Here is a 22,817-nt window from a genome sequence, read left to right on the forward strand (position 1 = left end):
ATACTACAGAAATAAAAAGGATTACAAGAGTACTATGAACAATTCTACACCAACAAATTGGATAACCTAGATGAAATGGACAAATTCCTAGAAACACACAACCTACTAACACTGAATCACGAAAAAACAGAAAATCTGAATAGACCTATAACTAGTAAGGAGACTGAATCAGTAAAGAAAAATCTCCCAAAGAAAAGCCCAAGACCAAATGGCTTCACTGGTGAATTCTACCAAACATTTCAAGAATGATTAAACACCAATCCTTCTCAAACTTCCACAAAAAAGTGAAGAACAGTGAACACTTCAACTCATTCTATGAAGTCCATAATTACCTTAATACCAAAGCCAGACAAAGACACTACAAGAAAACTATAGGTCAATATCCCATATAAATACTGATGCAAAGATACTCAACAAAATACTAGCAAACCAAGTCAACAACATTTTAGAAGAATCATACACCAAGACCAAGTGAAATTTTTTCTGAAATGCAAGGATGGTTCAACACACAAATATTGACGTAAAACGCCATATTAAAAGAAACAAGGGAAAAAATTACATGTTCATCTCAATCGATGCAGAAAAAAGCATTTGACAAAATTCAATACCCTTTCATGATAAAAATATTTGGAAAACTAGAAATAGAAAGAAACCACCTCAACATGATAAAGGCCATATATGAAAAACCCACAGCTAACGTCATACTCAATGGCAAAAGACTGAAAGCTTTTCCTCTAACATCAGGTACAAGACAAGGATGCCTGCTTTTGTCACTTCTATTCAAGAGAGTACTGAAGTCCTAGCCAGAGCAATTAGGCAAGAAAAAGGAAAAGCATCCAAAATCAGAAAGGAAGAAGTAAAATTATGTTTGCAGATGACATCATGTATGGAGAAAACCCTAAAGATTCCACAAAAAAAAAGTTGGAATAAAGGAATTCAGCCAAGTTTCAGGATACAAAATCAACACACAAAAATCAGTTGTATTACTATACACTAACAACATAGAATCTGAAAAGGAAATTATAAAAACATTCCATTTACAATAGCTTCTCAAAGAATAAAGTACTTAGGAATAACTTAACCAAGGAGGCAAAAGACTTGTACACTGAATATTATAAAACATCACTCAAAGAAATTAAAGAAGACACTAATAAATGGAAAGACATCTGTAGATGGATCAAAAGACAATACTGTTAAGATGTCAACACTAGCAAAAGCCATATATAGATTCAGTGTCATCCCTATCAAAATCCCAATGACAATTTTTGCAAAAATAGAAAAATCCATCCTAAAATTGATGTGGAATCTCAAGGGATTCTGTATAGACAAAACAATCTTGAAAAAGAACGAAGTTGGAAGTCTCACACTTCCTGATTTCAAAACCTACTACAGGGGCCAGCCCCATGGCGTAGTGGTTGAGCCTGGCACGCTGCACTTCAGCAGCCAAGGTTCGCAGGTTCAGATCTTGGGTGCAGACCTACACCACTCGTCAAGTCATGCTGTGGCAACGACCCACATACAAAATAGAGGAAGACTGGCACAGATGTTACCTTAGGGCTAATCTTCCTCAAGTGAAAAAAGAGGAAGACTGGCAACAGGTGTTAGCTTAGAGTGAATCTTCCTCACCAAAACAAACAAACAAAAAACTACAAAGCTAAAGAAATTAAAACAGTGTGGTACTGGCATAAAGACAGACAGACATACAGACCAATGGAATAAAATAGAAAGCCCAGTAATAAACCCTCAAGTATATGGTCAAATGGTTTTCAACAATGATACTTAGACCATTCAATGGGGAAAGGACAGTCCTTTCAACAAATGGTGCTGGGAAAACTGCATATCCACACGCAAAAACATGAAGCTGGACCTTACATTACACCATATAGAAAAATTAACTCAAAATGGATCAAAGTCTAAGCATAAGAGCTAAACTCTTAGAAGAAAACATAGGGGAAGTCTCATGACATTGGATTTGGCAAAAATTTCTTGGATATGACAACAAAAGCAGAGGCAACAAAAGAAATAAACTGGACTTCGTCAAAATTAAACTCTTTTGTGCAAAGGACACTATGAACAGAATAAAAAGGCAGCCCATAGAATGAGAGAAAACATCTGCAAATCATACACAGGCATACCTCGGAGACACTGCAGTTTTGGTTCCAGACCACCACAACAAAACAAGTCACACAAAATTTTTGGTTTCCCAGTGCATATAAAATTTATGTTTACAGTATACTATAGTCTATTGAGTGTGCAATATAGCATTGTCTAAAAACACAATATATATACATTAAAAATACTTTACTGCTGGGCCTGGCCCCACAGCCAAGTGGTTCAAGTTTCATGTGCTCCGCTTCAGTAGCCCAGGTTAGCAGTTTCAGATCCCAGGTACAGACCTACTCCACTCACCAGCCATGCTGTGGTGGTGTCCCACATATAAAGTAGAAGAAGACTGGCACAGATGTTAGGTCAGGGCTAATGCTCATCAAGCAAAAAAAAAAGAGGAAGATTGGCAACAGATGTTAGCTCAGGGTGAATCTTCCCCAGCAAAAAAAAAAATACTTTATTGCTAAAAAACGCTAATCATCTGAGCCTTCAGCAAGTTGTAATATTTTTGCTCATGGAGAGTCTTGCAAAAAACACAATATCTGCAAAGCACAATAAAACGAGGTATGCCTGTATCTGATAAGTGGTTAATATACAGAATATATAAAGAACTCCCACAACTCAACAACAAAAAAAAACAACCCAATTCAAAAATGGACAGAAGACTTGAATAGACATTTCTCCAAAGAGGATACATAAATTGCCAATAAGAATATGAAAAGTGCTCAAGCATCACTAATCAGAGAAATATAAATAAAAACCAAAATGAGATACCATTTCATACCCATTAGGATGGCTATTACTAAAAAAAACAGAAAATAAGTGTTGACAAGGATAAAAAGTAATGGAACCTTTGCACATTGCAAGTGGAAATGTAAAACGGTGCAGCCGCTGTGGAAAACAGTATGATGTTGCCTCAAAAAATTAAACAAAATTATATATGACCCAGTAATTCCACTCTTAGGTGTATGCCCAAAAGAACTGAAAACTGGGATTCAAACAGATACTTGTACACCAAAGTTTACTGCAACATTATACACAACAGGCAAAAGGTAGAAACCACCCAAGTGTTCACTGACAGATGAATGGATAAACAGAATGTGGTATATACATACAAAGGAATATTAATCAGCCTTAAAAAGGAAGGCAATTTTGACACATGCTACTACACGGATGAACCTTGAAGACATTATGCTAACTGAAATAAGCCAGTCACAAAGGGACACATATTGTATGATTCCATAAATTCATAGAGACAGAAAGGGGCTAGGAGTTGAGAAGAATGAAGAGTCAGTGTTTAATGAGTACAGAGTTTCAGTTGGGATAGATGAAAAAGTTTTGGAGATGGATGGTGGTGATGGTTGCACAAAAATGTGAATGTACCTAACGCCATAGAACTGTAACTTAAAAACAGTTAAAACGGTAAACTTTATGTATATTTTACCATAATTTTTTAGAAAATTGTATCAGTGTTATTAACTCCTTGAATAACTGGTTATGTAAGAAAACATCCTAGTTCTTAAGAATTATATACTGAGGAATTAAGGGGTAAAGGGACATGATACATATAATCCTCTCTCAAATGGTTAAGAATTCTGTAAATTTGAAATTTCAAAATAAAAAGATTTTTTAAAAACTCTTTAAAGGATAGCACTAAGAGAAGGAAAAATGCAAGTCCCAGAGTGGTAAAAGACAGGTGCAGCATACATAATTGATTAAAAACTTATATCCAGAATATACAAAGAACTCCTAAAAATTAGTAAGAAAAAAACCCAAAAATCTCAATTTTTTTCAAATGAGCAAAACAGATGAACAGTCATGCCACAAAAGAAAAAACATGAAAAGGTGCTCAACCTCACTAGTCTCAGAAACGCAAATTAAAACCACAACGAGAGATCACACCACATGTAAACTGGCATAATTAAATTATGTTAATAAAAGTGCTGGCAAGGATAAGGAACAAGTGGAAATTCTCACACACTGCTAGTAGAAGTGTAAATTGCTGCACCCTCTTTAGTAAATACGCATTACCTAGAAAAACTGAAGATATGTTTATCCTACGGCCTAACATTGCCCATACTTTGAGAAACTGAAGCATGTGTGCACCACGATACATGTATAAGAATGCTTATATCCGCATCATTTGCAGTAGCAAAAATCTTGAAATACAAATGTCAATCAAGAGTAAAATGGATGAGTACATTAAGATAATTTAATACATAGCTATTAAAATTAATGAACTACATTTACAAGGAACATGGATAAATCTAAAAAACAGAAGTCACAGCCATGCACAAAACAATGCATATTATATGATTTCACTTTACACTACAGTCAAAATAGGTAACACTAAACCACATTGTGTAGTGAGGCATAATTTAAAACTTTAAACTCTAAAGCAAAGCAAATGAAAAAATTACCATAAAAACAGATAATAATTCTAGGCAGGACGGATGGAGGCAATAACTATCAGGAAGGTAATGGAGGCAGGGCTCCAGAGGGCCATTTCTTGATCTGGATGTTACCTACATGGATTTTTACTTTACAATAATTGCTAAACTGCACATATTTTATGTACTTCCCTGAGTATGTATTACATTAGACAATTAAAAATGATTAGCAATTTAAAAATTAACTGGGAAAGAAGGCAGAAACAGAAGCAGAGAGACTAGTTAGAAGGATTCTGCAATAATCCAGGCAGTTGCTTGAACCAAAATGGTAGCAGTGTAAGTAGAAAGAAGTATATAGCAATTTGATTATATTTTACGTTATATCCTGAAGCAGAGCAAGTATGATTTCTGATTGATTGAATTTGGGATGTGACAGAAAAAGCTGAGTCAAAATAGTGTCAATGTTTTTGACCTGAGCCACTGGACTTGCCATTTATTGAGATGGGGAAGACTGTAAGAGAGGCTTGGTAGAGATCAAAACTTATCAAGTTTAAGATATCCATTAAAGTCCAAATGGAAATGTTGATAGGCAGTTGAATGTATAATCCTGGAGTTTAGGAGTGCTCCAACCTGAAGAAATAGATTTGAGAGTTGTCTATACAGATAGATATTTAAACTCTTGAGACCAGGGAAATGAAAGAAGAGCTAGAAGAGGAAAACCAAGAGAGTCTGGTGCGCTGATGTCTCAGAGAGGAAGGAGTGATCAGCCAGCTCAAATGCTGCTGAAAGGGCAAGCAAGATAAGGACTGAGAAATGTCAACTGGATTTAGTGATACAGGAATCAGGGTCACTGATTCAAAAAACTGACATCATCGGTGACCCTAACAGAACAATACCCTTCTCTTCATAAACTATATGTCCAAGTATATTTAGATCTATTTCTCAATTCCGTTCTGTTCCCTTGGTCTTTCTATTTATTTATAAGTCGATTAAACAATTTTAGTTATTTTAGCTTCATAATATATTTTATCACCCGGTGAGGCTAACCCTTCATTACACTTCTTTCATGGAATATTTATCCTTACGCACTGCTTTCCTTACCTTGTCTAGTCCTTTAAAAAAGAAACTGCTGGCATTTTTATTGCACTCTCATTAAACACGTGGAATATTTAAGATGTAAAACAGTTAAGACGTGATTAGTGGCAGAGGACAAGAAAGAGGCGGTGGCACCAGGATGCAGATATTAACTAAAGTTCTGCAAGTGGAGGACGGGATTAACTGGGATGAAAGCAGAATTAAAAGAAAGCATACAAACATCGACATACAGAAATCTGTTGCATTTCTGTACACTAACAACAAAATATCTGAAAAAGAAATAAAGAACACCAATCCACTCACAATAGCAGATATAATAAAATACTCAGAAATAAATTTAACCAAGGAGGTGAATTTGTACACTGAAAACTATAAGATTTTAATGAAAGGCACTGAAGAAGACAAAAATAAATGGGAAGAGATCCCATCTTCACGATCAGAAGAATTAATCTTGTTTAAATGTCCATACTACCCAAAGCCATCTACAGAGTCAATGCAATTACTACCAAAATTCCAACGGCATTTTTGACAGAAATAGAAAAAACAACCTAACACTGGTATGAAATCACAAAAGACCCCAAGTAGCCAAAGCAATCTTGACAAAGAAGAACAAAGCTGGACGCATTATACTTTCTGATTTCAAACTATATTACAAAGCTATAGTAATCAAAACAGTACGGTACCGGCATAAAAATAGACACACAGACCAAGGGAACAGAATCAAGAGCCCAGAAATAAACCCTTGCATATACAGTCAACTATATTTGACAAGGGGGCCAACAATACTCAATGGGAAAAAGACAGCCTCTTCAATAGTGTTCGGAAAACTGGATAACCACACGCAGAAGAAAGAAACTGACTTGAAATGGATTCAAGACTTAAAGACCTGAAACCATAAAACTAGAAGAAAATATAAGGGAAAAGACAGTGTCTTGGCAACAATATTATGGATATGACATCAAAAGCACAAGAAACAAAAGCAAAAATAAACAAGTGGGACTACATCAAACTAAAAAGCTTCTGCACAGCAATCTGATTTAAAAAAATGGGCAGAGGAACTGAACGGACATTTTTCCAAAGAAGACATACAAATGTCTAACAGGTACAGGAAAAGGTACTCAACATCACTAATCATCAGAGAAATGCAAAGCAAAACCACAATAAGGTAACACTTCACACCTATTAGAATGGCTATTATCAAAAAGATAAGAAATAAGTGTTAGTGAGGATGTACAGAAAAGGGTACCCTTGTGCACTGTTGGTAGGAATGTAAATTGATATGGCCACTATGGAAAACGGTATGGAGATTCCTCAAAAAATTAGAAACAGAACTACTATATGATCCAGCAATCCCACTTCTGTGTATATATCCAAAGGAAATGAAATCAGGACTTTGAAGAGATATCTGAACTCCCATGATCATTGCAGCTTTATTCACAATAGCCAAGATATGAAAACAATGTAAGTGTCCATCAATGGATGAATGGATAAAGAAAATGTGATATACATACATACACAATGAAATATTATTCCATTGGAAATCCATATCCATATGGATAAAGAAAATGTGACACACAAATACACACACACAATGGACTATATTATTCAGCTATGAGAAAGAAGGAAATCTTGCCATTTGCGACAACACAGATAGACCTTGAGGGCATTAGGCTAAGTGAAATAAGTCAAAGAAAGATAATACTGTATGATCTCATTTATACATAGAATCTAAAAAAGCTGAACTCATAGAAATAGACAGCAGAATGGTGGTTACCAGGGGCTGAGGGTTGGGGAAAGGGGGAGATGTTGGTCAAAGGGTACAAACTTCCAGAATAAGTTCTGGAGATATAACATACAACATGGTGATAACAGTTAACAATACTGTACTACATATTTGAAAGTTGCTAAGAGTAGATCTTAAATGTTCTCACCACAAAAAAGTAATGGTAATTATATGACATGATGGAGGTGTTAGCTAACTAAGGCTATGGTGGTAACCATTTTACAATATAAGTGTACAAATTTTATATGTCAATTATATCTCAACAGAGCTGGAAAATAAAAAAGAAGAGAGAAAGCAGTTTAGAACAAACTAGATTAGCAACTAGAGCGAGCAGAATAGGGTGCAATGGCAATGGAAACCAAGAAGGTAAGGTCAGAGATGTGAGAGGAAATGCCAGAAATGCCAGAGTGTGGCATCATGGAAGCCAAGAAAAAAAAAACGTTGCTGAAAGATTGAGGAAAATGAGAGTTAAAGAGCATTCACACTGATACAGAAGTCACTGATGACCTTAGAAAAACAGGTTTAGTGGACTGAGGGGACAGAGCTAAATTGAAATGTGTTAATGAGAGAATGGGAAGATAGAAATAGGGCAACAGCCACAGGGAGATGCAGACTAGGGGAGGCATTTTTTGTTTTGAAGACAGGAAAGACCTGAACATGGTTAAGTTCTGTTGAGAAGATCCAGTACCAAGGCAGAGACTGAAGATAGTATATAAAAGAGAACTGACAGCACAAGGCTACTGAAAAGGTGCAGCGAGTTATACTTAGCAATGTGCATGTATATAAGGAGAAGGGCAAAGTATGGCCTTAGCCAGCCTTAGCCAGAGGAGTTGATCCCACACCTCCAATCCTACCAGGCAGGAAGGAGAAGAGGACTGGGGGAGCACCAGGTAGGTACGGTATATATAGATTTAGTGGGCAAAGTTCAGGGAATTCTGCTTTGTTCAGGAAGTAAGAGATGTGGTCATCTTAATTTTTAAAACCCACCCCTGTTGTTGAACATTTAGGTTGCTTTCATTCTCTCACTAAGAACAAAACACTTGGGTCAAAGGGTAAGCATTTTTCTAAATTTTTTAATTCCTATTGCCAAACTACCCCATAAAAAAGTGTTTCCTATTTACACTCCCTCCAGCACTGTTCCCCTCACATTGGATGACCATTTCCCCCACCCCCAATCTTTCTGCTTGGCATTTATTGTTCATCATTGTTAAAAATATTTTAAGAGGAAAAGACTGATTTTTTTAAAAAAGTATCAGATTAGGAGTAATTACTCATGTATAAATTCAAGTAGGCTTCATTTAAAAATCATTTTAAAATATCATTCCATCAAAATCATGTAATAAAGATAGGTACCTCTCAAAATGAAGTTGGAGATCAGATTTATCCATTATCATTACAGACGAAACTTAATAAAATAGCACACAGCTGAAGAAATAAAGGTAGAACATAAGAAACAATTTCCCGATAAAACAGATCACAGAAAAGCCTTCCATCAGCAACATTTTGAATAGGATTCAGTAAACAATCATCTGTCTGGGCACAGGACAGGATACTTTATTACTTGAAAACCATTTGCAATTCAGATCAACAAGCAAAATCACCCACCAATAAAGCATGTAAGCACACTCTGCCACTGAACCCCCAACAAGCTACAGATTTTGTGCCAGAACCTTCTCTCCACTAAGACCTTATCATCATTATGCTGAAAGCCAATGAGAACACAGATAAGAACCCAGATCTGGGTCAGTTATTATTTTTATTGCAGGTGAAGTACTGCCCAACTCTCAAAGGGCAGGAGAAACAGGCCCTTCTTTCTTACCTTTACCATGAACGTGAAGTCTGTTAGGGCTGGGGAGTAGACAGCCCCACCAGCACAAGGCCCCATGATCAGAGAAATCTGAGGGATGACCCCGGATGCCACGACATTCCTCTGCCAAAAGAGAAAGGCAAACACATCTGGTTACAGAGGTGTTCAAGGCATTATCTGCAGAAAAATAAAGGCAACAATAAAATTACACTTGGCTTTTAGTCACAGAAATTCTATCCTGGAGGCAAGAGACCGAATCAGTAAATTCCAGAATTTATACACAATTTATTGCCATAACTTGTGAGATGGCTGGCATATTACTTTCTGGGGCTTATACCTTCTCCCCTCCTTGTCAGTAGTTACCCAAAACCTCCAACAAGACATGAGCTCAGAGAGAATTCCACCATTCTTACCCCAGCTCCAAACACACCTCAGGCCCAGCACCCCTGTCTGCATAAAGCTGGTTAAAAAAAGGAACAAAAACCTTAGAGTATACAGGCTCCACTTATCCTGGAGCCCCTTCACGCTGTTCACAGAGGGTACCCAGCAGTTACAAGGCAAGGCTAAGAGACAGGTGCTATTCTACCCTGAGTCTTCAACGTCTGCCGCCTGAGACAGGGCATATGGGAAAGAGGGAGGTAGCATGAGCCAGAAAGGCTCCATAGGGACAAAGATGTTGTGACGGGCCAAGCCTCAGGCCATCTCCTGGGAAAGACAAAATTGGGGGTTGGAAGACTCAGGCAAGATAAGAGCCCAATGACTCCTTGCCCAACCCCCAACTTCCTTCCTTCCCCTGAACACCATCAGCCTAAGAGAAGTATGTCCACTTTTAGCCCTGCCCTTGGCTCTGAGCCCAATTTCTATAAATCATACGACAAATCTCAGGACAGTACAAAAAGACATCTATAGATAGAGGAGTCTGGGAAGACGGCGGAGTAGGAAACACCAGGAATCTTCTCCCCACCTAGACAACAACTACACTGGCATAATCTGTCTAATGTAACTATTTTGGAACTCTGGAGTCTACTGAAGGCTTGCAACTTCCAGGGGAAGATGTGGAGGGTAAATTGTGGTTAATTTTGGTCAATTTCAGCTCTTAGCACAGTAGCAGCTACTCATCCCCCAACCCCAGCCACAAGGGAGGCAGGTGTGCACAAGCAGCTGTGTGCATGGGTTCCCAGAGCCGCTTACACAAAGCCTTTAGGAGCCAGAGTAGGCAAACAGGACCTAGTCCTTCAAATACTGGGGATCTGTACTCTAATTGCCAACTGTGGGTTCTGATCACAGAGGTGCAGTGACAGAGGTGGCAGGCCATTGTTGCTGCACGTCCTTCCATTGTTGCAAGCCCCTCCCGCTCCAGTTCAACATCACTAATCATTAGGGAAATGCAAATTAGAACTAGAATGAGATACCACATCACATGCCTTAGGACGGCTACTATCAAAAAAACAGAAAACAATGAGGCCAGCCCGGTGACGTAGTGGTTGGGTTTGCGTGCTCTGCTTTGGGGGCCCAGGGCTCACGGGTTCAGATCCTCGGCATGGACCTACACACTACTCACCAAGCCATGCTCTGGAGGCATCCCACATACAAAATAGAGGAAGATTGGCAAAGATGTCAGCTCAGGGCCAATCTTCCTCACAAAAAAAAAACAGAAAACAAGGTGATAATGTGGAGAAACTGGAACCCTTGTGCACTGTTGGTGGCAATGTAAAATGGTATAGCCACTGTGGAAAACAGTGAAGTTCTTCAAAAAATTAAAAGTAGAATTATATGATTCAGAAATTCTACTCCTGGGGATACACCCAAAAGAATGGAAAGCAGTGTCTCAAAAGGATATTTGTACATTCACGTTCATAGCAGCGTTATTCATAAAAGCTAAAATGTGGAAGCAATGCAAATGCCTGTCAATAGACGAAGGGATAAACAAAATGTACTATGTACATACATGAATATCATTCAGCCTTAAAAAGGAAGGAAATCCTGTCACATGCTGCAACATACATAAAGCTTGAAGACATTATGCTAAGTGAAATTAGTCAGTCACAAAAAGACAAATACTGTATGATTCCACTTATATGAGGTACTTAGTCAAAATCATAGACATAAAGTAGAACGGTGGTTGCCAAGGGCTGGGGGTAAGGGATAATGCAGAGTAATTGTTTAAAGGGCATAGAGTTTCAGTTTTGCAAGATGAAAAGAGTTATGCAGATGGATAGTGGTGATGAATGCACAACATTATGAATGTACTTAACACCACTGAACTGTACATTTAAAAATAGTTAAGTTGGTAAATTTTATATTATATGTCTTTAACCACAATACAACAAAGTTGAAAAAGAAGTTGTCCATATTCTGCAAAAAATATCAAGATGGGTGGGTGGACTCCCAACTATGCCAGAGTGAAGAGTTCAGAAAACACTCTCCTCAAAATACAACTATAAAACTGGACAAAATTGTCAAAAACAAACATTTCAGGGCTCTGAAATCAGACCAAACATTAACAAATTGAGAACTGTTTATTAACGAAATGCTCAACTTGAGATAAGAACACTGGGAGTCTGTGGCATTCTTAACTAAGGCTGCTACCACTGCCCACACCAGCTCAGGATGTCCTTCAGGGTGAAAGAAAATAACACCAGACAGTACTTCAAGTCCACAAGAAGCAAGTAAACTAAAAATGGTAAATATGTGATTAAATATACAATACTATTCTTTCTTCTTAATATTGTTCTCTCTTCTTAATACTTTAAAAGACAAAATTGTTATATAAAGCAATAATTCTAACACTTTGTTGTAGGGCTTATAACATAGGCATATAACAATAACGGCACAAAGAAAGGGAGATAAAACAGAGCTATATTGGAGGAAATTTTACATTTTACCAGAATTCAGTATTATTTTGAAGTAGATTATGACCAATTAAGATACATATTGTAACCCTTAGAGCAACCACTAAAAGAAAAACCCTCAAAAAATAGTTTAAAAAAAAGAGAAATTAGAAAAGTACACTAAAAATGTGTTTAACATAAGAGCTGAGCGACGTCATGAAAGATGATGGAATAGGAAGCTCTAAGAATCCATCTCTCTACCAAAACAACTATTGAGCTGGCAGGAACTATCTCAAGCAACTATTTTGGGACTCTGGAGTGCAACACTTGTAGCATCCAGAGGAGAGTCTCATGAAGAGGCAGGTAAATTTCAGTCAATTTCCAAATTTAGCATAGCAGCTACCATCCCATACCCTACAATCCTGTGGCAGGCAGACACAGGGACTGGGCAGCTTGTGTTCCTAGTGTAGCTAGCTGGTGTCAGGGTGGCAATAAGGAAACTGTCCTCCAAAAATCAGGGTTGTGTGTCGTGATTACTGATCATGGCTTTTGATCACTAAGGGGCCAGCACAGAGGCTGGCCATTGTTTCAACCCTGAAAGACTCAAGCAGCTTCTCAGCTGAAATGGAGTTTAAAGAGACAGTTCACCTCTTCTCGGAGCCAGACATTTAAGGAAATCTTTGTCAGATCACTTGTTGACTGCAGAGACAATGGAACTAAAACTTCAATGACAACCTCAAAACATTTTGCAAAAATAGCTTGGAAAAGTCACATAAGGACTCATACAAGCAAAAATCAGCAATCTCTGAAGAGCGGGAGAATTAGATTTCCAACATTACAAACACAGTACTTAGAATTTCCAGTACTCAACAAAAAACTACAAAACATACAAAGAAATAGGCTAGTATGGCCCATTCACAGGAAAAAGAATTTGACAGAAACCATCCTTGAGGAATCCCAGACACTGGACTTGTCAAAGATGTTATACGAACTGTCTTAAATATGTTCATTGAGCTAAAGGAAATCATGGAAAAAGAACTAAAGGAAATGAAGAAAATAATGTCTCAACAAAATGAGAATGCCTGGGCCGGCCCCGTGGCTTAGTGGTTAAGTGTGCGCACTCCGCTTCTGGCGGCCCGGGTTCGGATCCCAGGTGCGCACTGACACGCCGGTTCTCCGGCCATGCTGACATCGCGTCCCAAATACAGCAACTAGAAGGATGTGCAACTATGACATACAACTATGTACTGGGGCTTTGGGGGAAAAATAAATAAATAAATAAAATTATATTAAAAAAAATGAGAATGCCAATAAAGATAGAAATTATAAAAAGAAATCAAGCAGAAATTCTGGAGTTGAAAAGTACAACAACTGAAATAAAAAGCAAACTAGATGGGTTCAACTGCAGACTTCAGCAAGCAGAAGAAAGATTCACAGAACCTGAAAACAATTGAAACTATCCAGTCTGGGGAAAAGCTGAAAAAAATAATGAAGAAAAATGAACAGAGCCTGAGGGACCTATGGGAAAGCATCAGATGTACCAACATACACATTATAGGAATCTCAGAGGAAGAAAGAGAGAAAGAGGTAGATAAAATATTTGAAGAAATAATGGCCATGGGCCGGCCCCGTGGCTTAGCGGTTAAGTGCGTGCGCTCTGCTGCTGGCGGCCCAGGTTTGGATCCCAAGCGCGCACCGACGCACCGCTTCTCCGGCCATGCTGAGGCCGCATCCCACATACAGCAACTAGAAGGATGTGCAACTATGACATACAACTATCTACTGGGGCTTTGGGGAAAAATAAATAAATAAAAATTATTAAAAAAAAAAAAGAAATAATGGCCAAAAACTTCCCATATTAGATGCAAGATGTGAATATACACAACCAAGAATCTCAATGAACCCCACGCACGGTGAACTGAAAGAGATCCACGCCAAGACATATTATAGTCAAACTGGTGAAACTCAAACACAAAGAGAGGAATTTGAAAGCAACAAGAGAGAAGCAACTCACCACACACAAGAGATTCTCAATAAAATTAACAGCTGATTTCGTATGAAAAACCACTGAGGCCAAAAGGCAGTGGGATATTTATATATAAAAATAAACTCGAATACATTTTTATATTTATATATATTAAAAAAAAAACCTCAAATATATCCAGCAAAACTATCCTTCAAGAATGAAGGAGAAATTAAGACATTTCCAGACAAAAAAAAAGCTGAAGGAGTTTGTTTGCAAGTAAACATGCCATACAAGAAATGCTACAAGGAATCCTTTAGTCTGAAATGAAAGGACAGGAGGCAGTAACTTGAAACCATGAGAAAAAATAAAGAACACTAGAGTAAATGCAACTTCCTAAGTAAATAAAATAAGACAGAATTACCGTACTTTGGTTTGGTTTGTAACTTCTCTCTTCTTCCTATCTGATCTAAAGGACAAATGCAAAAAACAATTACAAATCTGTTAATGGGTATGTATAAAGATGTAATCTCTGATAATAACAATATAGAAGAGGAGGGATGGAGATGCAAACAAGCAGAGTGTTTATCACTGAAGCTAAGCTGGGATTATTCAACTCAGATTGCTGTAAATTTAAGGTGTTAATTGTAATCCTCAAGGTAACCACTAGAGAAAAAAAAATAAAAATGAAAGAAGTGAATCAAGACGGCATGCTACCAAAAAAAAAAGAATCAACTAAATACCACAAAAAGCATTAATGGAGGAATTGAGGTAAATGTAACATACAGAAAAGAAATAGTTAAATGGCAGACATAAATCCTTTATCAGTAATCACATTAAATGTAAATGGATTAAATTCTCCTATTAATATAGATTGGTAGATTTGATTTAAAAAGAAAGACTCTATCAATATGCTATCTACAGAAGCTTCACTTTAGATATGAGGACAAAAAAATGAAAGTAAAAGGGTGGAAAAAGATATTCTATGCAAAGGGTAACCAAAATAGAGCTGGGTGGCTATATTATTGTCAAACAAAACAGACTTCAAAAAGTTAGAAGAGACAAAGATAGACACATTGATAAAAAGTTCAATACGCCAAGATACGACAATTACAAAAATATATGCACCTAACAACAAAGCCCCAAAATATACAAAGCAAAAATTGACAGAATTGAAGGGAGAAATAGACAGGTACACAATAATAGCTAGAGATTTCAACACCCTACTTCCAGTAATAGATAGAACAACGAGACAGAGGATCAGCAAGGAAATAGTGGATTTGAACACTATAAAGCAGTATGTATAACAGACATATACAGAACACTCCCCTCAACAACAGAAGACACATTCTTTTCAAGTGCACATGGAACATTCTCTACGAGCGACCACATGTTAGGCCACAAAATAAGTCTCAATAAATTAAAAATTACTGAAATCATACAAAGTATCTTTTCCAATCCCAATGGAATAAAACTAGAATAACAAAAAAAAAACTGGAAAATTCACAAATACATTGAAATGAAAACACTCCTAAATAACCAACAGGTGAAAGAAGAAATTACAAAGGAAATTAGAAAATACTTTGAGATGAATGAAAATGTAACATATCAAAACTTATGGGATGCAGGGGGAAAAAAAAAAAAAAAAGTAGGGGGCCGGCCCCATGGCTTAGTGGTAAAGTGCAAGCGCTCCACTACTGGCGGCCCGGGTTCGGATCCTGGGCACACACCAACGCACCGCTTGTCCAGCCATGCTGAGGTGGAGTCCCACATACAGCAACTAGAAGGTGGTGCAACTATGACATACAACTACCTATTGGGGCTTTGGAAAGAAAAAGGGAAAAAAACAAAAAAAACTTACGAGATGCAGTGAAAGCACTGCTAAGAGAGAAATTTATAGCTGTAAAAATATATATTAAAAGAAAGTCTCAAATCAATACCTAAGTTTCCACCTTAAGAAACCAGAAAAAGTAAAACAAAGCGAGCAGGAAGAAAGAAATAAAACTTGGAGCAGAAATAAATGAAATAGAATATAAAAACAGAGAAAAATCAATAAAACCAAAAGTTGATTCTTTGAAAAGATCAATAAAATTGCCAAACCTTTAAAGAGAATAACAAAGAATTCATATCACTAAAATCAGAAATGAGAGGAGACATCACTACAGAAATAAAGATTATAAGAAAATAATATGAACAACTAACTGTATGGCAACAAATTAGGTAACTGAGATGAAATGGACTAATTCCTATAAAAATACAAACTACTGAAACCGTGTCAAGAAGAAACAGAAAATCTTACAAACCTATAACAAAAAGATTGAAATCAATAATCAAAAAACTACCTATAAAGAAAAGTCAAGGCCCAGATGGCTTCACTAGTGAATTTTACTGAACATTGAAAGAAGAATTAATGTCAATCCTTTACAAGTTCTTCCCAAAACACCGAAGAGGCAGTAACACTTCCAACTCATTCCATGAGACCAAAATTATCCTGATACCAAATCAGAAAAAGACATCATAAGACTCAATAAAGCTGGGGGAAAAAATAATTCAGAGCAGCAAAAAATTAGAGAGGAAGAAAAAGACATCACAAGAAAAGGTAACTAAAGACCAATCTCTCTTATTAATAGAGACTCAGAAGCACTCAACAAAATACTAGCAAACAGAACCCAGCAATTTATAAAAAGGATTATACACCATGACCAAGTGGGATTTATCACAGGAATACGACATTGGTTTAACATCCAAAAATCAACAAACGTAACACACCCAAAACAAAGGACAAAAATCAAATGATTATCTCAGATGCAGAAAAAGCATTTGACAAAATTAAATACCCTTTCATGATAAAAATATTCAAACAAGAAGTAGAAGGGAACTTCCTCAACCTGATCAAGGGCATCTACAAAAAAAACCACACAGTTAACATCATACTTACTGGTAAAATAATGAATGATTTCTCCCCAAGTTCAAGAACAAGAAAAGGATGTCCACTCTCACCACTTCTATTCAACACTGTACTGCATGTTCTAGCCAGAGCAATTAAGCAAGACAAAGAAATAAAAGGCATCCAAATTAAAAACTATCTCTATTTGCAGAAGACATGATCACATATATAAAAAATCCTAAGGAATTCACACACAAAAACATTTAGAGCTAATAAACAAGTTTAGCAAGCCTGCAGGACACAAGATCAACACATAAAAATCAATTGTATTTCTATACATTTGCAAAGAAAAACTCAAAAAGGAAATAAACAATTCCATTCACAATACCATCAAAAATAATACTTAGGTATAAATAACAAAAGAAGCACAAGACATGTATGCTGAAAATTACAAAATATTGCTGAGGGCCGGCCCTGTGGCTTAGCGGTTAAATGCGCACACTCCACTACTGGCAGCCCAGGTTCAGATCCCGGGCGCGCACCGATGCACCACTTCTCCGGCCATGCTGAGGCTGCATCCCACATACAGCAACTAGAAGGATGTGCAACTATGACATACAACTATCTACTGGGGCTTTGGGGAAAAAAAAAGGAGGAGGATTGGCAATAGATGTTAGCTCAGAGCTGGTCTTCCTCAGCAAAAAGAGGAGGATTAGCATGGATGTTAGCTTAGGGCTGATCTTCCCCACACACACAAAAAAAAATATTGCTGAGAGAAATTAAAGATGACCCAAATAAATGGAGAAACATTCCATCTACATGGAGTGGAAGACTCAAGATGTTAAGACGTAAATTCTTGCAAAATTGTCTGTAGACTCAATACAGTTCCTATCAAATCTCAGCAGGCATTTTTGTAGAGTTGACAGCAGATGCAAAAATTTATATGGAAATGCAAGGGACCCAAAACAGCTGAAACAATTTTTAAAAAGAACAACAAAGTTGGGTGACTTGATCCAACTTCAAAACTACTAGAAAACTACAGTAATCAAGACAGTGTAGGGCCAGCCCCGTGGCTTAGCGGTTAAGTGCGTGCGCTCTGCTGCTGGCGGCCTGGGTTCGGATCCCAGGCGCGCACTGACGCACCACTTCTCCGGCCATGCTGAGGCCGCATCCCACATACAGCAACTAGAGGGATGTGCAGCTATGACATGCAACTGTCTACTGGGGCTTTGGGGGAAAAATCAATCAAGAAATAAAAATTATAAAAAAAAAAAAAAAAAAAAAGACAGTGTGGTTCTAATGTAAGGATAAGCACATAGGACAATGGAAAGAATTCAGTCCAGAAATAAACCCTTATATTTATAGCCAATTGACTGTCCACCAAACTGCCAAGATAATTTGATGGGGAAAGAATAGTCATGTTAATAAATGGTAATGGGACAAGGATGAATTTAGACCCTGACTTCAGACCAAATGCAAAAATTAACTCAAAATGGATCACAGATCTAAGAGAGCCAATCTATAAAACTCCACGAAGAAAACATTGGTTAACATATTCCAGACTTTGGATTGGGCAGAGTTCTTCAATATGACAATAAAAACATGATCCATGAAAGAAAAAGTGATAAATTGGACTTCAAAATTTAAAACTTCTGCACTCAAATGCCACCATTAAGAAATAAAAAAACAAGTCACAGACTGGGAGAAAATATTTGCAAATCATGTATCTGATAAAGGACTTGTACCCAGAATACATAAAGAATTCTTCTTACAACTTAAAAATCCAATTACAAGGGCCGGCCCCATGGCTTGGCGGTTAAGTGCGCACGCTCCGCTGCTGGCAGCCCGGGTTTGGATCCTGGGCGCGCCCCGACGCACCGCTTCTCCGCCATGCTGAGGCCGCATCCCACATACAGCAACTAGAAGGATGTGCAGCTATGACATACAACAATCTACTGAGACTTTGGGGGGAAAAAAATAAATAAAATCTTTTAAAAATAAAAATAAAAATCCAATTACAAAATGAACAATCTGAATAGATATTTCAGCAAAGAAGATACACAAATGACTAACATGTACATGACAAGATGCTCAACATGATTAGTCAGCAGGGAAATGCAAATTAAAACCACAGTGAGATACCACAATATAACACTAAAAATGGCTGTAATGAAAAAGACTGACAATACTAAGTGTTGGCAAGGATGTAAAGAATCCAAAACTCCCAATACATTACTTGTGGTAATGTAAAATGGTACAGTCATTTTGGAAAAAATTCAGCAGTTTCTTAAAAAGTTATAAACTTATAAGACCCAACAATTCCACACTTAGGTATCTAACCAAGGGTTATGAAAACATATGTCCACACAAAGAGTTATACACAAAGGTTCATAGCAGTGTTATGATAGCCAAAAGTAGAAACAACCCAAATGTCCATCAACTGCTGGATGGATAAACAAAATGTGGTATATCCACATAATAGAATATTATTTGGCAATAAAAAGGAATGAAGCACTGATACAAAATACAGTATGAATGAACCTCAAAAAACATTATGCTAAGTGAAAAGACTCAGATGAAAAAACTGCAGAGACAGAAAGCTGATCAGTGGTTGCCTAGGGCTGAGTAGAGATTGACTGCAAATGGGCAGGAGAGATCTTGTTGGAGGGAAAGGTCCTAAAACCGATTGTGGGATTGCACAACTCTATAAATTTATTAAAAATAATTGAATTGTATGCTTACAATGGATGGATTTTATGGTTTATAAGTTATACCTCAATACAAAACTGCTGAAAAAAATGTCAAGATCATGGAGGACTGCTCCAGATTAAAGGAGACTAAAGAGATATGACAACAAAAGGCAGTACTTAATCCTGGATTGAATCCTAGCCAGGAAAAAACCAAAAAAAAGCTGTAGAGGGCTACATAGGGCTCATTTGATAAAATCTGAATAAGGACCATGGATAAGAATAATATTAATGAATCAATGTTAAATTTCCTGATTTCTGTAATCGTGTACTCTGGTTATAAGAGAACGTCCTTGTTCTTAGGAAACACAATCAAGGATTTAAGAGATAAACAAGGCACAATCTCCAATTTACTCTCAAATGTTTCAGAAAAATATAACATGGAAATATGGATATAAGGAGAGACAATGTTAGAGCCAACGGGCAAAATGTAAACAACTGGTGAATCAGGGTAAAGGACATATGGGAGTTCCTTGTACTATTTTTGCAGTTTTTCTATGCAGTTGGAAATTACATCAAAATAAAGTTACAAAAAAACAAAAAATAATACAGGCAGGAAGAAATGGGTGGGGATGGAGATATGACATGCAGCATTAGGAAGCAATTAATTAAGCAAAGCAGATCTTAAAGTCACTAAAGACTATATGCCCTGAAAACAAAACAAAATCTCACTCCCCCATAAAGATGTTAGACTAGACGATATTCTAAAATCCTGACGAGGTCTAAAATGCAGTGGTTTACACCACTTCTCTTAGGGCTACCCTTTCCTTTGTTTCTAACACAGGCATAACTTCCAGGCTGGGGGCCAAAGGAGACCTTCCAGGCCTAAATTGTTCTGGTCAAGCCACCCAAAGAACTAATTCTACCCAGCAGGTTATTCCTAGAGCTCAAGTTTAAAGATTAAAAGGTAGGTTTAAGATCTACAAAGTGGCTTCTCAACTAACATAAGTACTCTCACAACCAGCAGAGTATCTTCCACAAAGTAAACACACATTTTTCTGACTGATCACAAAGGGCAGTGGCTAGGGATAAAAACCCTCATAAGCCTGCAGGCCAGGGGATGACAAGAACAGCTGGCCTGATTAGAAACAATGTCTGCCTGTCTCTTTCCTCCCTTCTCCCTCTCTTTCCTCCCCTCCCTGGAATTGCTGATCTGTCTCTTTTCTCCAGTTTCCAACTGGCAGTCTCTCTCTCTCACCTCAACCTCCCTTACTGTATCTCTCACAATATACTTTCTATTTCAAATAATACATTTTTGTGTTTCTTTTCATTTCTTTCTCTTTTGGTCTGTAAGTAAGCAAAAAGATATGTGAAATGATGTTCACCAAATGTTTATGAATGGTGGCATTTGGGGTGATTTTTTTCTTTGTACTACTACTTCAACTTTGTACAATGACTTTGTGTTTTAACCAAAAAATAAAAAGCACTGCATTTTTAAATTTCTAATTCTAGCAAGTGAGTTCATTTTAACCTTTTAAGCCTCTCCCTTGCTTCTGAAAAAAGAAGATAAATATTTAAGTGACTTTCCCTTATGAATGATCTTTAATTTTGTTTTCCCAAGCAGCTATGAGAAAAAAAAACCCTCCCATCTACTCTCTCTTGCTTTTCATCCACCCTTCACACCACCCCAGTGACACAAGAAAGAGCCACAGAACAGACACAAAGGGAGAGAACAATGAGGAGAGATGTGAAGCTTTGACCAGGACACAGCTTAGAGAACTAGGCCCTGTTCTTTTTACTCTCTTCTCTATTAACAGGTTTCTCACCAGAAAGATGTCTGCATAGCCAGCCAAGGACTCTACTCCCTCTTGGATCCGTGCTCCTCCAGAGTCATTCAGTCCAATCACTGGAGCCCCCACCGTCAAGGCCTGGTCCATGATCTGAGACAGCAGAGAAATCTTTTGTGAGACAACTGATCCCATTATCAAAAATAGCATTTACAAAGCACCACAGTGTTTTCTAGAAAATTTTCTGAATGCACTTTTCACAACAGCAGTCAGTAACACTGCCTTCAATCCCATCATGGTTGGGTATCTTCATGGAAGACAGAGAACCAGATACTTAAAGGGCTGATTAATGGCCCCCAAACATCCAAGAGCCAAAGCACCTCCCATTACCAGGGTGTAAGACTGCTCATGGCAACCTTTCTAGAGCCACAGGCCCAAGTCGTAATATTTTTCAGCAACCAGTTTGTTCCCAGTTACTCTTTTGAAAGAGCTGATAGTAGACAGAATGACAATGTAGTATTTCTGTGAAAATAAGTGTGGACCCATCTGCTAACACGAGGCCAGGCCCAGGCCTGCTTTTACTTCTAATGAGACAGATTTTCCTCATGAGTCAGCAGTTCACAGCCTAATGAACAACGTTACTAACAGCCCTTGACAGTTTACAAAGCACTTTCACTCCATTATCTCTTTTAACCATCATAGGAGGCAGGAGAAAAATTAGGAAGGTTTAAAAGTTAAGTGATTGGCTCAAGGTCTCAGGGGTAATATACAACAGGACCATGTCTAGAATCCAGGTGTTCCATTATAGAAGGAAGCCCTGCCCCGCCACTACCAATCAACTCTACCTTTAATTCCAAAATTCCCCAAATATGGTCTACACTTTTATTCATCTCCAAAGCATCTAATCTCTGGCAGGGTTTTTTAAATACCATCATGTAATCCTTGCACTGCTCTTTATCTTTTAGCACCTGGACTCTCCACTGAGACCATGGGTTCTTTACCTGGGATCCTCAGAACCCCAAGGGGTCTGTGAATAAATTTCAGGGAGTTGATGAACCTGGATGGGAAAAAACTTACATCTTTATCTTTATTAACTCTAGCTGATCTTTAGCATTTCCTTCGATTACGAATACAGGCCAAAAAAAACCACAGTAGTATTAGAAATACCTGTGACTTTGTCATTCATAGAAGTCACAGATATTTTTATGTCACATTAAAGTTGTTGCAGATATCCTGAAATATCATTTTCACTCATGCCTACTTTGAAATTATAGCAGTTTAGATCCACTGCTAAATCTTATTAATGCATTAGTAAGGAAGCACTTTACAAATGTGATTTTGTTTTAAATATCTTTAATCCTTTGTGATCCTACATATTACTGTATGCATGTAAAAAAAATGAGGGTCCAGGCTTCACCAGTCTACCAAAGGGATCTATGGTACGAAAACTGTTAAGAAATTCCTGCCCTGGACTGAAGGCA

General features: G+C 37.5%; 1 protein-coding gene across 5 annotated transcripts in view; it reads right to left on the minus strand.

The window, feature by feature from the left end:
• The window catches only part of PCCB (propionyl-CoA carboxylase subunit beta), a 76,152-nt gene that overhangs the window by 46,431 nt on the left and 6,904 nt on the right, over positions 1-22,817 (minus strand). For 4 of the 5 annotated variants that reach the window (XM_087430528.1, XM_087430531.1, XM_087430530.1 and 1 more), the window contains 2 exons: positions 21,376-21,489; positions 9,194-9,304 (listed from right to left, as the gene is read on the minus strand). In XM_087430528.1, coding sequence (XP_087286654.1) covers positions 9,194-9,304; positions 21,376-21,489 — 225 coding nt within the window. The remainder of the gene's footprint in view (positions 1-9,193; positions 9,305-21,375; positions 21,490-22,817) is intronic. The other variant, XM_087430529.1, reaches the window with a different exon arrangement.

Source organism: Ceratotherium simum, chromosome 5, assembly GCF_057802395.1.
Source record: "Ceratotherium simum simum isolate JZ-2026a chromosome 5, ASM5780239v1, whole genome shotgun sequence".
NCBI lineage: Eukaryota > Metazoa > Chordata > Mammalia > Perissodactyla > Rhinocerotidae > Ceratotherium > Ceratotherium simum.